The sequence below is a fragment of the Molothrus ater genome, chromosome 3 (assembly GCF_012460135.2).
Source record: "Molothrus ater isolate BHLD 08-10-18 breed brown headed cowbird chromosome 3, BPBGC_Mater_1.1, whole genome shotgun sequence".
Taxonomy (NCBI): domain Eukaryota; kingdom Metazoa; phylum Chordata; class Aves; order Passeriformes; family Icteridae; genus Molothrus; species Molothrus ater.
In genome coordinates, this window is record NC_050480.2 from 60,619,466 (window position 1) to 60,634,624 (window position 15,159).

Here is a 15,159-nt window from a genome sequence, read left to right on the forward strand (position 1 = left end):
ATGATACCACATTAACAAATGGAGAAAAGTCTGGGAAATAAAATATTAGAAGGCTCTCTAATGGTCCTCAGTCACAGAAAAAAAAATATTTTTGTACTTCTCAATTTCAGTATTTCTTTACTCAAATGGAGATTCAAGTGTCCCTATATACAATTGAGACATAAGGGTACCAACTGGACTGCCCAATTGAAACAAAAAGTTGCCAGGTCACTCAGAAGTGTAAAAATGAGCTCCCTTGTTTAGGGGACTCTTAAATAGCTCTATTATGTTACTTTTCACAGTATCAGAGACAGCATATAATCTACCCTGGTTCTTTAGTTGTTGTTTTGCCTAAGTTGGCTTTGTTGTTTGTTTTTTTTTGTTTGTTTGCTTTTGTTTTTTGTCTTTTGTTTAGTAATATGTTGTGCTTTTCAAATTCCACCTCACATTTTATTTTTGCTCTTTTTTTTCATTTTTGGCAGGTGGAAAATTTTTTCTTGCTATAAGACATTATGTATGATTACTTTAGATCTTAAAGAAAGAGATTGCATGATATAGAGGACAAATTTAGTATCTTTGTGCTGGTACAAAAAGATGAACGGGAAAATACATGTAGGCCAGGATTATCTAGATTTAGAGGAAATCCATATGACTTGTCAAAATTGCTTTCTATTACTTGGAAGGCCTTATAGAGGCAGAACAGACATTTTCTAGGTGCTGAACCAGAGTTCTAGATACATGTTTTTGTATGGAATCAATGTACACCAAATGTCATCATATTACTGGAAGTCCCTCCAAGGCTTTGATGAGTAATAGGTATACATGCTTTCTGTCCCTTGTACCACTGTATTTAGTCCTGCTTAAGTGCACCTGTCCCTTCAAAGAAACAGCTGAAATAACAGAGTATTTGCAATGTGCTGATACAGGTCAAATATGAGCTTGTTTCAGATTGAAAAAGAAATTGCCATAGTTCTGTTATTGTTTTAGTGTATGTAGTCATTGCTGGTTTCAGGGCTATCTCACATATTAAACTGAGCTTTTCAGAAACCCCTTATGAAAGATATTTCTGTCTTAACATCCTCCGGACGTTCTAGCAAATCTACAGTTTCAAAAACCTCCAGAGAACTCTGCAGACTGATAGATTTTTCAGTGATTCTGTACATGGAATTTCCCAATGCATCTTTCAGATGCTCCTGACAGGAGTTTGGGAGATCCTCACAGCTGTAGGTAGTTTGTTCTGGCCTTAGGAGAATAAATAGGAAGTAGCACTATGGAGGTTTGTGCTGCTCTGCATCTTGGCTGAACTCAGCTGTTGGTGTAAGGAAGGGAACCTTGTCCTGTCACAGTACAGATGGCTGTTCTGGAACGTGTCACGGGCCCTCAGGGTGTGACCTCAGTGCAGTTTCCAGTGTAAAACCAGGTGAAACAACTTGGCACGACCTCAAATGGAACATGGACAGCAGAGACATGTACAATAAAGCTATCACAAGAATTTCTAAATTTACTATTCAGTAGTAATTGTTCGTCACTTTTTTCAGAATGATGGTTCTGAGAATTTAGGTGGCTGGCATAAATTACCCAGTATGTTCAGAATCAGAAAAGCCTAGTGAAGCAAGCATACCTTTGTATGCTGCTGTGACTTGTATGCAGTGCCTGAAGGAAAAGTGATACTGTTTGTTAATTAGTATCCTAATGGCGCATAGTAGGATGCAAAAGATGTGGTGTGATACTCCAGCCTTTTGATGGAGTTTGGTCCTTCTCCTTTAAAACTATCTTCCCATGTCCTTTTCCCTGCCCTCACGCCCACTCAATCCCCCCAAAAATCAGCCCAACTTAATGTTTTGCTGCCAGTGCTTTATAATGTCATTTGTGTTTGCCTGCAGTCCACTTAGAAATGAAAACTTATGAAGTCCAGATTATGAGTCAGGTTCAAGGTGATGAATCAGGTCTAAGGTTCAGCTGGAAAACCAGTGCACAGGTGTATCAACAAAGTCCATGACCAGTGACAGGAGCAACTGTGGTGAGCTAATGACAGACTCACTGCATCTCACACAGCTCAAGCAGGACCTGAAGCATGGGCTCAGCTGAAATGGAGCTCCTGGGCCTGGGGGCAGGGTATCTGGGGAGGCCCCCAGATCTGTGTTTCTATGAAATATCTGATAGGATGGAAAGAAGAAGGAGGTAGACTCTTTTCAGTGGTGTTCAGTGACAGGACAAGAACAAACTTCAGTGTGAAGGTGCTCAAACACTGAACTCATTGCCTATAGAGGAAGGAGATTCCACCTCTGGAGAAATTCAAGACCACACAGGACATGGCCCTGAGAAGCCTGCTTCAGCTGTCTGTGCTCTGAGCAGGGGGCACTGGACTAGATCTTCAGAGGTTGTGAGAGACTGGACTATTAAATGAGTAATGACTCAAAACATTTGTCTATTTGTGGAGGCACCAGGGTGCTTTGCTGAGGCCAGTTGTGGGGGCTGGTCATAACAGAGGTCTCTTTCAGCCTCCACTGTTCTGATCTGTTCTTGTTAGTAACAAGCAGAATCTATTTTCCCATTTTGCAGTGGAGCATACGAGGGGTAGAGACGGTCACTTCTGGATAGGGAGAAAGGAAATGGTTTCCAGGTTACTTCTGCTAAACAGGAGAGCTCAGGGTCTGTCCAAGCAGACTTTTTTCCCAAGGGAAAACACAGCAAATGAGCAGGAGATCTGAGGCAGCTACATGCTACCAAGAAGGGCATGTTCCCAGTGACACTGATATTGCACAGAGGTTTGTGCCTCTGCTTGTGCTCTGTGTCATGCAGCTGTGCACGTGTGTGTCTGTGTGCACAGCACTGAGCTCTCCATCAGGCACATAGCTCACGTGCAGTGCAGGAGCGAGGGAGGAAGAACAAAGTGAGACAAGGGAGGTGTTGTACACGTTCAGTGGTGGGGAACACTGCCCTGCAAATGGCTTCTGTGTGCCATTGTTCAAGGCAGCCAGCTGATTCGTCATAAACTGGCAGTGTGCTGGCTGTGCTTTACCTCTGAACTGCCCTGGAAGAATATGACACTTCAAGGAGCAGAGTGGCATGTTCTGACCCTCTTCTTTTAGACCCTATCATCTTTTAGACCCTCCCATTCACACACATTTATAGCTATTATATATAGCTATATAATATGTGTCACTTGACAGGGGGAACACCCAGCTATAGGTGTGCTGGGTTCTGGGATCAGCTCAGCAGCTCTTCTGAATCATGTGGAATTAATGCTAGCCAGGAGCACGAGCACCAGGCTTTTGATGTTTTGAGTTTTTGGGTTTCTTTTCACTTACTTCAGTGTTCATAGTATCAAGAAATGCAACCCTCTGACATTAGAGAAATTCAGATTTTGATAATGTTCCATAGCTAAGAGTTCCAAGTATTGCATTTCTTATTTTGAAGTAAAAGGGAATGGATTTACCTCTTAGATGTGCAGGTGTGCTTTTTTGAAGTCTTTGTTTCTGCTTAGATTTTTTGATATATGTGTGATTTCCCCCCTTTCCCCCTCATTGCTAGTATTAACAACTGCATAGATCAAGATGTGTAGAATAAAACCTGCAGGTATCAAGTCTGTTTTGCTTTGCTTGATCCTGATTGCATGATTGTTTTAATTGACTTTGGCTTAGCTTAGCAATGAATCCAGGTTAGGATAACAGCAAAGCCCTTTGCTGAGGTCACAGATGAGTACTTGCACTTAGAAGGTCTTTGCCATAAATCTGTTTCCATCAGTGTTGTCTGTAATGAGAGGACTTTACCTCCCTACAAAGCATGACAGATGATGGCATCCAACTGCCCTGATTATCAGCAGTCTTTTAAATTACAGGCTGGTCTAAATTATTTTAAATTTACAGATGCTAGCAGTTTAAATCTTTGATTAAATGATTAATTAGAAGCACCAGTAACGGTCCTCCAGAACGACTTTTGAAATGGAATATTGCCTTGCTGATACATATAAATACATGCAGAGGTTTATTTTTCTTGTGATGGGCTTCCAGGAGTATTGTTGCTCAGTTTCTAAATTTTGGTCAAGTTTCATGTGTTCAGAAGTTATGAGGACAGAACTGTCTTAAACAGTAAACCAGTCTGGTCTTCTGAATAACACAGGTCATAAAATACCCCAGATATTTTATTCAAGCTGATGCCTACTTTTCAGAAAAGGGTTCCAGTCTGTGCTAAAAATTAACAGCTGAGAACAGTCTACCACAGCTCTTTGTGAACTGTCCCAGGAACAGGTAAAAATTTGCACCTCCCTTCTCATCTGAATTTGCTGAAACTCAGTTACCAGGCAGGAAAAACTTTCTTTCTGCCTTGCTAAATTCAAGAGTCTGGCATCAGTGTTTTGGTGTTTGTTTTTTTCTTTGCGTAAAATCTTCATGCTTAAGGTGGATATCATTTACCCATGTGAAAACTAAGCATTTAACCTAGGTTAGGAATTTGACCTCTCTCAAAGGAGAAAGGTAGACACTACTTGGAAGTGAATTTTTTCACTTGCCTGAGGCTGGTTTGATTCTGTGGAGAGGCAAACCCTTTCTAGTTACTGCACAGCAAACCCCAGTTTTGATACCGACATCCCACATTAGTAAACCTTTTGGTCACAAAATTACACCTCAATATAATTTCAGCTGATTATTTTCTATGAGTGTGGTGGTTTGATAGGAAATGTGTTTTTTGGGATGCTGTGTTTTTGGCCAATGGATATTCAGACTTTAATATTGGCATTTAACCTGGCCATTGGGACATGGACACGCCTCTGAGAACACGGGGTTAAAAGCAGAGCTCTCCCCTGGGAGGGTCCTCTTGGGTTTCCGGCGGGAAAGAGTTCGGGTCTCTCCCTGCTTTGCTTAAAAAACCTACAGGTTTTTTTCAGAGATGTGGCTTTTCAAAAGATCTTCTCTATTCTCTAGGCAGTTCTCCTGTTGTCTTAGCGTAACTTTTATTCCTTGTTCTTACATCTGTATCTTCATATTTAGTCATATTAAAACAGATTTTATTAGATTGCATAAAGGTTTGTATCAGTGATCTTCCTTTTCAATATTTAGTGTTTCTCCAACCTTTACCCTGCAGTCTTTATCCAATGTTATTTTATGGGCCTTCTTTCCAGTTAGTGAGAAAAAATGTTAATTAGAGTAGGACCTAGAATTGATTCTTGCATGACCCCATTAGGGCTGCTGTGGTATTAATTTGCAGGTGATTTGCTGGTTCAGTGACATTTATGATAAATGCTGAAGAGTCAAATATTTGTTCATGATAGCTAATTAAAAATACATTCCAGTGATCAAATATTTATAATGAGTGGAAGACTGTCAAGCTTCTTTTCAAAATGAGATTTTCACATTTCTAGCAAAGGGAACATTTAAATAATAGTTTTAGGTCAACCTCTACATGAAGGTTTTAAGTCAGCCCGAGTCACAGCCCATTCCCTATCTGGGAGTAAGCATTTCCCATAAGAACCAGAGCAAGTTTCAGTTAGGGGGAAGAGTCATTGTTTAGGAGGGCAGGACATGGGGATCAAGTGTCAGGTCTTACAGTTTCTAGTGAAGTTAGTGAGGGAGCTGGACACTCTGCTCTAGCCAGGGCTGCAAGGTCCTCCTTCCCCTCATCTCCATCCATTGTTGAAATACCAGGAAAAGTATGGGATGCAGGTTTAGGTTATCTCAAATCAGACTGGTACCAGAGTGAGAAAAGCAGGTGTGGGGCCGCCAAAACTTATAAAACACCTTCCTTCCATTTCAGCTCTTAGTCTCCATGGTTTATTTTTTCTAGGGTACCTTCTTTACATGAGCTGCTCATCAAAATGTGTTTAGTTTGTGGTTGGATCACACTGGCATAACTTCAGAGCACTGCAGTCTGATCCTCTGTTTTCAATGACCAAACTTTCCTAACACCTTTGAAACTTGCCCATATGTTGTATTACAGAAAATACTTTTAAGCCAATTTACAAAGAGTTAGCTTTACAAAAGCACTTCCCCAAGTAAACACAGATGAAAGAAGAGACCAAGAGTAACAGAGGAATTCATCTTCAATTTTTGCATCCTTTGAAATGAACTCTAAAATCTGATTTTTTGGTGAGATGTTCCTGTAAGTGGAAGTTGTCAGAAGGGCACAGTCTAAGAGGGTGAGCTTCAAAGCTCCTTTCTCTGCTGTGCGCCTACAGATGCACCTGGATGTGCCTGTGCTTGATGCTGTCCTGCCCTGTGAATCCAGGTGAGGGACTGTAATTGTTGTCTGTGCATTTAATGCAACTCTTGAGTATCAAATGAGCATGGACACCAATGGACATGTGTGATCAGCCCACAATTTTGCAGAACTGCCTTCTCTATATATTTCCAGTGAGCAGTGTAGAGGTACACACTACATGCAGAATCATTCTTGTTTTCCTTCTCACTACTTTTCATTTTTGACACAAATATTTTCTGTTGGGATAGTGTAACTACACTTTGGTTAATATATATGCATTTGTGTAACCAAGGCAATGAACCTCATCTGGTTGCTGGCACTTTCCTGTTCTCATGAAAATCTATTTGGAATCTCTTCTGAGATATCCTTCTAAGAAGACTGAAAAACAATGCATGTGGTACTAGGTGTGAGAAAAAAACACTCTACATTTGATGAAATCTCTTATGTATTTAATTTATAATTGCCATACACGTATCTGTGCCTGTGAATATTGCTGTTGTTACGTGGCAGTGGTTTTAACTATGTTGATGTGCTGTCTGTCGTGGTGTCAGTCCCAGATAAAGGCTGGAGCAGTGCATTGTACTAGGCTTTGTGCAAACCCTGTCAAAAAGACTGAATCTCTTCTCTCAGAATAGATAGAGCTGGCAAATAAACAACAATAAATTGCAGAACTGGCAAATAAACAACAACTTAGGTAGCCCGAGGAAAAGTGTAACTGTCATCAGTATGCAGCACAATAACTTATTCCTGCACTTGTGCTTCAAAATATTCATGATGTTCTGAGATCTTCTTTTGCGTTTCAGGATTAGGGAGCCAAGTGTAAGATGATTGTGATTTCTGCTGGATAGCTGGATAGCCTTGGGGAAATAACCATGTCTAGCTCTTCCATGCTTTGAAAGGTTCAAATGGCAGAAGACCTCTTCCTCCTCAGAGAAATTGCTTTCACTGTTTTGTGATATCCTGGTGGATGAAGGAGTGTGTAATCACAGAAAGCGAAGTATCAATTTGGATGGCTCTTTGACCAGGATGTAGTGAGAGCTTTGAAAAGGTGGCTTTCATCTAATGTTATTTTTTTGACTAAGGAAAAGAAGGAAGCAAATGTCATGGAAGCATAAATATGCTGCTTCAGTTATGCACTGCAAAGAATTCTTCTACCTAGTTATACTATAATAGTTATTATGATATGCTCTAACAATATGGTTTTAGTTCAAACTGCAAAACATTTCTCTAGATAAGGTGCAAATATTACATATATTTTTCCCTTCTTTTGTATTTTTTCTTATTTAATTGATAAATAAATAATGTAAAGGATCTGAAAGTGATAACTGAGATAACTCCTAAATAAATGCAAATGAAATAATACAAATATTGGAGGTGAGCTTCTCTTTTCTACAGTATGGAGTCATTCAACTACATGAGAACTATTTTTCTTTCTCTAGTGAAGTAGTAAATATATTTTTCATTTTGTATTGGTCCTCAGCAGTGTTTTTGAAACAAGCCAGTTTAAATATGAAGAGAGTGCTGGTACAGCTAATAGGGATATGCTTAGTGCTTGCTTTGTGGACAGGTAGGCTGTGCTTTTTGCATTTCAGTTATCCTCTGCTTTTTCATTTGTGGTTTAATTTTGCTAGCAAGTAGAGTACAGAAATATTCAAGACTTCTGCTCTTGAATAGTGGTGGAAGGAGTAAAGTATCATTCTGTGTGCTTGTGCTAATGACAGACAAAACCAGGGTCTTGAGCTGGCAAATTGCTGGCAAATTGCACTAAGACTTGCAGAATAAGGAGGACATTTTAAAAACAAAGATTTTTTGTTGTTGTTGTTTTTGGAGAATATAAATTTTCAATTTGCCAACAAAGAGAGTGTCAATTTAGTTTTTATTACCTTAGACCCAGTGGCAGAAAACTGAAAAATCAGTTTGGTGTCTGATTTGATCCAGCTCCATGGGTTACACAGCCATATTGATTAAAGGGAAAGTGCAGAGAGAGGCTTAGGGCAAATTTACATTTCCCTGGTCATAGTCACTCTGTGCCACAAAGAGGCAAGTTTATGCAGCCCAAAAATTGTTCAATATCCATCGACTTTTCAAGGCTGTAAAGTGTGAAGTGTTGGGTTTACTCTGATTTTCAAAAGCACTGCAGGTGTGTCACAGCAGTTGGGAGTCAGCTTACCATAGCCAAGTACAGCACAGTTTTGTGCAGATGAGAAGGTTTGTGGTAGCTGTGGAAATTCAAGGAGCTGCACACCCTTTGCCTTGTTCTGTGAGGAGGGATAAAGGCTGTTTGGGGACTCAGTGCATGCATAAATCCCTTGATGTGTCAGGAATTCCTCCCGTGGTTGCCTACTGTGACTTTTAGATTATATACCCCTAGATCAGGCTTGAAAAAATCAAACCTAAGCATCTTAAAAAATCTTGGTAGGTTTTACTTAAGGATTCTTTATTAATTTTTGAAATATTTATTGTAGCTTAGAATAAGGCAGGAAGAATTTGAGTTCATTTTATAGCTTTACTACTAAGAGTGAGATGAAATTATCTCCATATTGTGTTATTCTCAGAGTAGATTTCAGGTCTCTTTCCACCTGAGAAGCAGGGAGCATGACAGGTGATGTTAGGGCTGCACATTTGGCTTGCAATTTAGGGCTGGCAAGAGAAGAATTATGCCATCTTGAGAAGTGCTTAGCATATCCAGCAAGACATTGGATAAACTCCAGTGAAGGTCACTGGAGAATTGATGCTGCTGAGCACCACAGCAGAATTGTCCTTTGCGTGTGATCTGGTTTGCGTCTAATACAAACATCATCTGCAGTCTTATCTTGGCTGTGGACACTTCTGAATAGGATTTTATTAATTATATGGAAAAAAAATTATCTGAGCCCACAAACTCTCCTTCACAACAACAATTCTAGCATATGAAGGGCAGATTTTTTGCTACAGTTGAGAAAGAAGAGGTGGCTTTTAGTGACAAGCAATGTGCAGACAATTTTAGTAATGTCCAGTCTCAGTTTAGTATGAAGATTTGGATGCAGGAGTTCTGAGTTGCTATTTTTTCATTCTGCCATATGTTAGTTTGAACATTTTTTTTCTTTTTTCCATTTTGCTGTGATGAATTTCATTGCTTATCTCATTAGCATCAATAATTTTTTTCATGTTGAAAATTGAACTGGAAGACTTCAGTAGTACAAGGCTTGAGAGAACTGATAGAAAGAGTAGCTACTGTAAATTGTGAAATGCACATCTGGAAGAAAGGCTCAAAAAATTTAGTATTTATAGCGAAAATTTAATATTTATAGCAGAATATACTTCTTGATATGTGGCATTCTTTGTTTAGTGTGATATTGCCATTGCCTCAGTACCCTGATGTGATGTTGTAGGACACTGTGATTGTGAGGATATTTTCTGTCAGCTGAAATGTGTGAGATCATAGTGATCAGAAATTGTTTCATGGTGTTTTTCATATGAAAAGAGATCACACCAATTCCAGCTGGGCCTAATCTGCTTACCCACATCATCCTGCTAATTGAATTGTGCATGTTCTTCATTGCTTTCTGCTATAAAATTTTTGGTGAATGCTGGGATTTTGTTGGTGAACAATACAAGCTCTGGAGAGTTAGTTGTAATTCAAATAGAGCAGAACAGAAAGTAGTGCTTAATCATTACATAGCCACAACTACTGTTGTAAGCTATCCTGACTACTACAAAAAAATAGAGCAAGAAAGGAGAAGAACAAGGGGGTTGTGTTGCACATTATACCTATAAAAGTACTTTTTCTTATCTCTTATCTTCTGAAAAGTCATAGGGTACAAAAGAAGTTTCATCCCAGCATTCCAGAACTTCATTATTTCTGAAGAGATGCTGAGCTCAACAGGGTGAGCAAAAGGCATTTAGGTAATAGAGCAGAAATATAGTTTAGCTATAGCTTATTTATTTATTTATTTGATATTATTATTGTCATGATGATATTGGCTTAAATACAGGGCAAGGAAAAGTTTGCAGTGTAAACTGATTTGAAAAGGGTTTTTTCAAAGTGGTGATACACAGTAGTTAATGGTAACACAGAGGAGGAACCTACTCCTTTGGAAGTTTAGGGCTTCATAAACTTGCCAATTCTAAAAGAAAACAACAAAACAACCCCTTCAAAAATGCATGTACCATTTCTACAACAGGATAAGTTGTGGGTGACTCTGGAAAAGAACCATTTTGTTTATAGACTGGATTCCAAATTTGCTGGGTTTATACTGAAAGGGATAAATGAGTTAATTGAACTATTTTCATGTCTTTTCTGGATTCCATTAGAAGCCTTTGTTTTACAGCTATCTAGCTATGATCTTTGATTTGTTTTATTGTTTGGTCTACTGAGAGCATTCAATATTTCCGCAAGAGACGTAAAAATTTGATTTACATGTGAGTCTTTCTGTGGCATTAACTTTTCCTTTTTAGTGAGCAGTCCACGAGTGTAGGAATTTTTAATAGAGTTGATCTGCAGAAGAAAGAGGATGATTAGTACCAGCAGGCAAATAGTGCACAGGATTGTTATGTGCAGCATAGTCACCCACTATACTCTGTTTCTTGAGAATTATGAACATATTTTAATTCTCAGTCTGTGGAACTGGACAGCTTTTAGATGGAGATGGATTCTGCCCCCGCTGGTGCAGGGAAGAGTATGTTTCTCACAGGATGTTTCTACCAGAGCACAGTCTCAGAAGGAGATGGTGTTGGTTATCACTGTCCTGCCTTGGGGGCTACAGTTTACCTGGGGAACACAAAAACTGGGAACAGCTGCAAGTGGGGCATTATGTATTAACATATTCTCTCATTTGTGTTTTCCTGATGATCAGTATTTAGTGTTGCCAATGGGATGGTGGCAGTTGTTTTCCACTTTTGCTGCTTTTCCATAACCAAGTTTTCTGCTGTCAGCAGCTACAAGATTTTTGCTGGATACACTAGCTGGCTGCAATCCCAGTGCATCCTGCTCTAAAAGCAGGAGTTTCTTTTTTACTCTCTTGGGCTGCATAGCAGATGAGAGGACACCAAAGAATCTCACTCATATGGTGGGGCAGACCTGTGTTTGTGTGTTTTGTGTATTTCTGTCCTTGAGCTGGTATGATTTGTTTCTCTTTAGAATTTTGTAGTCCAAGCAGTTTTAAATGGCATTTACTTGAATATGATCTGGAAACAGAACAAACATAGTGACCAGAGCTATGTGTGAGTTTGTCCCTAGTGTACACTTAAGGAAGTGTGACTGCAGTGCACTGCAAGGTTGAAGCCTGAGGGGGGGACACAGAGAAGGTGTGCTTGTAGATGCACACTGGAGTCAGCTACAGATCTCAGTGACGCTGTTTAGTGTAGCTGTCTAATATGAAGGCTTTTTTAAGTGCCCTGGCCCCACCAGGGTTAATATCAAATGGGGGAGCTGGGTTTCACTGCTTGTCTCAGCTTTCCCATCTGACAGTTACCACTTGGGATGCCTGTTTTCTTACCACTCTTGTCGTTTGTTAAGCATTCATAATGCACGAGTCTCAAAATGTGTTGAATAAAAAAGGTAAGACTGATTAAACTAAAACCTTATTTGTGTGCCATTGCTGTTTCATTCTTGGGCTATGGCATCTTTCCTCTGTATTTAGTATCTCAAAAATTACAAGAAATTAATTCCTTTATAGTTGCATTTGATTTGCTCTCTTTTAAAATTAATTATATACAATTTATATACATCTTTAGTGTACCTTTAGAAAAATTCAGTGCATGTCCTTTTGTTGTAATTGCAGCAATCACTGAAGAGGAGAGGAAGCAAAGACCTACCAAAATCAGAAAAAAAGTCACAGCAGACGCCAACAGAGGTATGTTGCAAGTAACTGTAGCCTTGATTCCTATGTGGAGACTTCAAGGAGCTGTGGAAATGGGGTACATGGTTTACTTATTTGCACTTGGCTTGCTTTTTGCTTTGCCCTTTGTTTTTCTGTATGCTGTGAAATGGATGAGCTCTTACCCAGATCTGCAGTCAGACACCACTAATCTCAAGGACTCCCTAAACAAACTTGGTGCTGCAACAGAACCCACCAGCTTTCACCTACTCTGTATTTTAGGCAAAGTAAATGGCAGCAGCAGTGAAACAAGATTTATAGGCTCTATTTGTGCTGACTCCAGGATTTTTGAACACTGTAAAGTCTGATAATGTTGCAAGCATAGAAAATATAAGGTTTTTTACAAGCTCCCTTTTCCCACCCCCCCCAAGGTACTTCTGGGGACTGTGCAAATTTCAGTCACAAGTAAAATAGTATTTTCCCCTGTTTTTAATTTATTGATCAGTGAAAAAATATTGCAGAAAAATATCTTAGTATCTAAAGCCATGTACCTGTGATAATCTTGTAAATTAAGACAATCGCACTGGAGGTCTCCTGTTTGATTTCAAGTTTGTTCAAATATTGCTTTTTTTCCTAAGGATGACAATGAAGACCTGAAATGCCAGTTACAGTTTGTCAAAGAAGAAGCAGCCTTGATGAGGAAGAAAATGGCTAAAATTGATAAAGAGAAAGACAGATTTGAACATGAGCTGCAAAAATACAGATCATTTTATGGGGATTTGGACAGTCCCTTGCCAAAAGGTGAAGCAGGTGGGCCACCTACCACAAGAGAAGCTGAGCTCAAGCTTCGATTGAGGCTTGTGGAGGAGGAAGCTAACATTCTTGGGAGGAAAATAGTGGAACTAGAAGTAGAAAATAGAGGACTGAAAGCAGAACTCGATGATTTAAGAGGAGATGATTTCTCAGGGACCACGAACCCACTCCTGGGAGAGCAGAATGAATCCCTGTCAGAATTACGACAGCATTTGCAGCTAGTAGAAGATGAAACAGAATTGCTGAGGAGAAACGTAGCTGATTTAGAAGAACAAAACAAACGCATAACAGCTGAGCTGAACAAATACAAGTACAAGTCTGGGGCCCATGAGAGCTCTAGGCACCATGACAATGCCAAGACAGAAGCATTACAGGAGGAGCTAAAAGCTGCACGAATGCAGATCAACGAGCTGAGTGGCAAAGTCATGCAGCTCCAGTATGAGAACAGAGTCCTGATGTCCAACATGCAGCGCTACGACTTGGCCTCTCACCTGGGGATCCGCGGCAGCCCCAGAGACAGCGATGCGGAAAGCGATGCGGGAAAAAAGGAGAGCGATGATGATTCCCGCCCCCCTCACCGCAAAAGGGAAGGTCCCATCGGTGGGGAAAGCGACTCCGAAGAGGTGCGCAACATTCGGTGCCTGACGCCCACCAGGTCTTTTTATCCAACGCCGTCAGGGTGGCAGAAAAGCTTCACTGACAGGCAGCAGATGAAGGACATTCGCTCCGAAGCCGAGCGGCTGGGCAAGACAATAGATCGCCTCATTTCCGACACGAGCACCATCATCACAGAGGCAAGAATTTATGTGGCCAACGGGGACCTCTTTGGGCTGATGGACGAGGAGGACGATGGCAGCAGGATACGTGAGCACGAGCTCCTGTACCGGATCAATGCGCAGATGAAGGCCTTCAGGAAGGAGCTCCAGGCTTTCATCGACAGACTGGAAGTTCCTAAGTCTTCGGACGATCGAAGTGCAGATGAACCTTTGTCAGTGAGTCAGGTAGACTTTTACTTATTACGGCCTACAGGTAAAAAGGCTCTGCCAAGCAAATTAAACCTCAAATTCGATCTATGGCACAAAAAGAAAATTCTTTATTCTAGGCAGTGAACAAAAATCACTGTTTCTTATATTACTTCAAGCTCTTATTTGGCCATATGAAAACATACTCTACCAATAGAGTTGTTTCTGAACAGTAAATAAATCTGGTCTCCTGAAAATTAAAATCATGCTCTAGGAGACAGAACATTTTACTCCTTTTCGGCTTTGCAATTGCATGTGACAGAGTTGGGCCTTCATTGCCACTAAAGGCAGTGCAAACGGTATTTTTGGTACATATGAACATGATTGTTTTCTTAGTGGATGGGTTGCTATTAAATGGACAAAAGGGAAATTTTGTTAATTTTAAGCAGGAGGAAATACTAAATTTCAAAAACTGTAGAGAATATGGCAAACCACAGATTAAAAGAAACTATGCACATCTACTATATGGAGTCACAGAGCCACACAGTAATGTGAATATTGTAGTTGCTGTAATAGATTGCATCTTGTTGAAGGCCTTTTAATCACTGCTTGCATGCAGCAGTAACAAGCGTCTTTGTTGTGGTTTGTTTTTGTACAGAATTGTTTCAGAGAGGTTTTGGGGAGCAAACTCCTTGCTGACTCAAGATCTTTTGCCATGAAAAATGAAAATTACCTACCCTTATCTTATCATGCAATCCTATAGTTGGCATATCTTGTTATTGCTAATGAAGTTATCGAATGTTTTGTAAGTCTCTTGCTGTGTTAATTTACTTTGTGCTGTCTTGCTAGTTTACAGTTGAAGTAGTTGCCAGGTGAAGCTGAAAGCTATTCTTATTCCTATGCTGACTAATTAGTCTTTTGTTTCCTTGTATCAGAAAGTCACAGACGCAGTGAGTTTAAAGCTAATCAATTACTATACATGTATTGCATGAAATCAAACAGAGATGGCATTTAGCATGCTCACTTTCTGATCTAGCACTAGTTCTGAGCTTGTAGAGCTCCCATTGGCTTAAAGGCAGAGCACTGCATGGACCTACACAAATTTAAAACAAACTAATTAGTATTTTCTCTAAACAAATAATAAAATTGAACATTTAACAATTGGACATTTCAGGGCTTGACCATGCAGAACTCCTACTGAAGTAAATGGGAGATGGGCACTTGGTCCCTCCACAAGCATATTCTGATTCACTATTTATTTTGTTGAAACTTTGGACTTGCTATTCCATTAATTGACTGTTCTCTTTGTCTTTGTATTTACTTTCCCAGATGTTCCAGCCTATCATTTTACTTATTCTCATCCTTGTATTATTTTCATCCCTTTCATACACAACAATATTTAAACTTGTCTT

The 15,159-nt window shown here is 39.8% G+C and overlaps 1 protein-coding gene across 1 annotated transcript in view; it reads left to right on the forward strand.

The window, feature by feature from the left end:
• SOGA3 (SOGA family member 3) overlaps positions 1 to 15,063 on the forward strand; it is a 31,637-nt gene extending 16,574 nt beyond the window's left edge. Inside the window, exons 5-7 of the mRNA XM_036404519.2 lie at positions 11,937 to 12,008; positions 12,611 to 13,786; positions 14,406 to 15,063. Of these exons, the coding sequence (XP_036260412.2) occupies positions 11,937 to 12,008; positions 12,611 to 13,786; positions 14,406 to 14,510 (1,353 nt within the window). The 3' untranslated portion in view covers positions 14,511 to 15,063. The remainder of the gene's footprint in view (positions 1 to 11,936; positions 12,009 to 12,610; positions 13,787 to 14,405) is intronic.
• Positions 15,064 to 15,159: the final 96 nt, after the last annotated feature.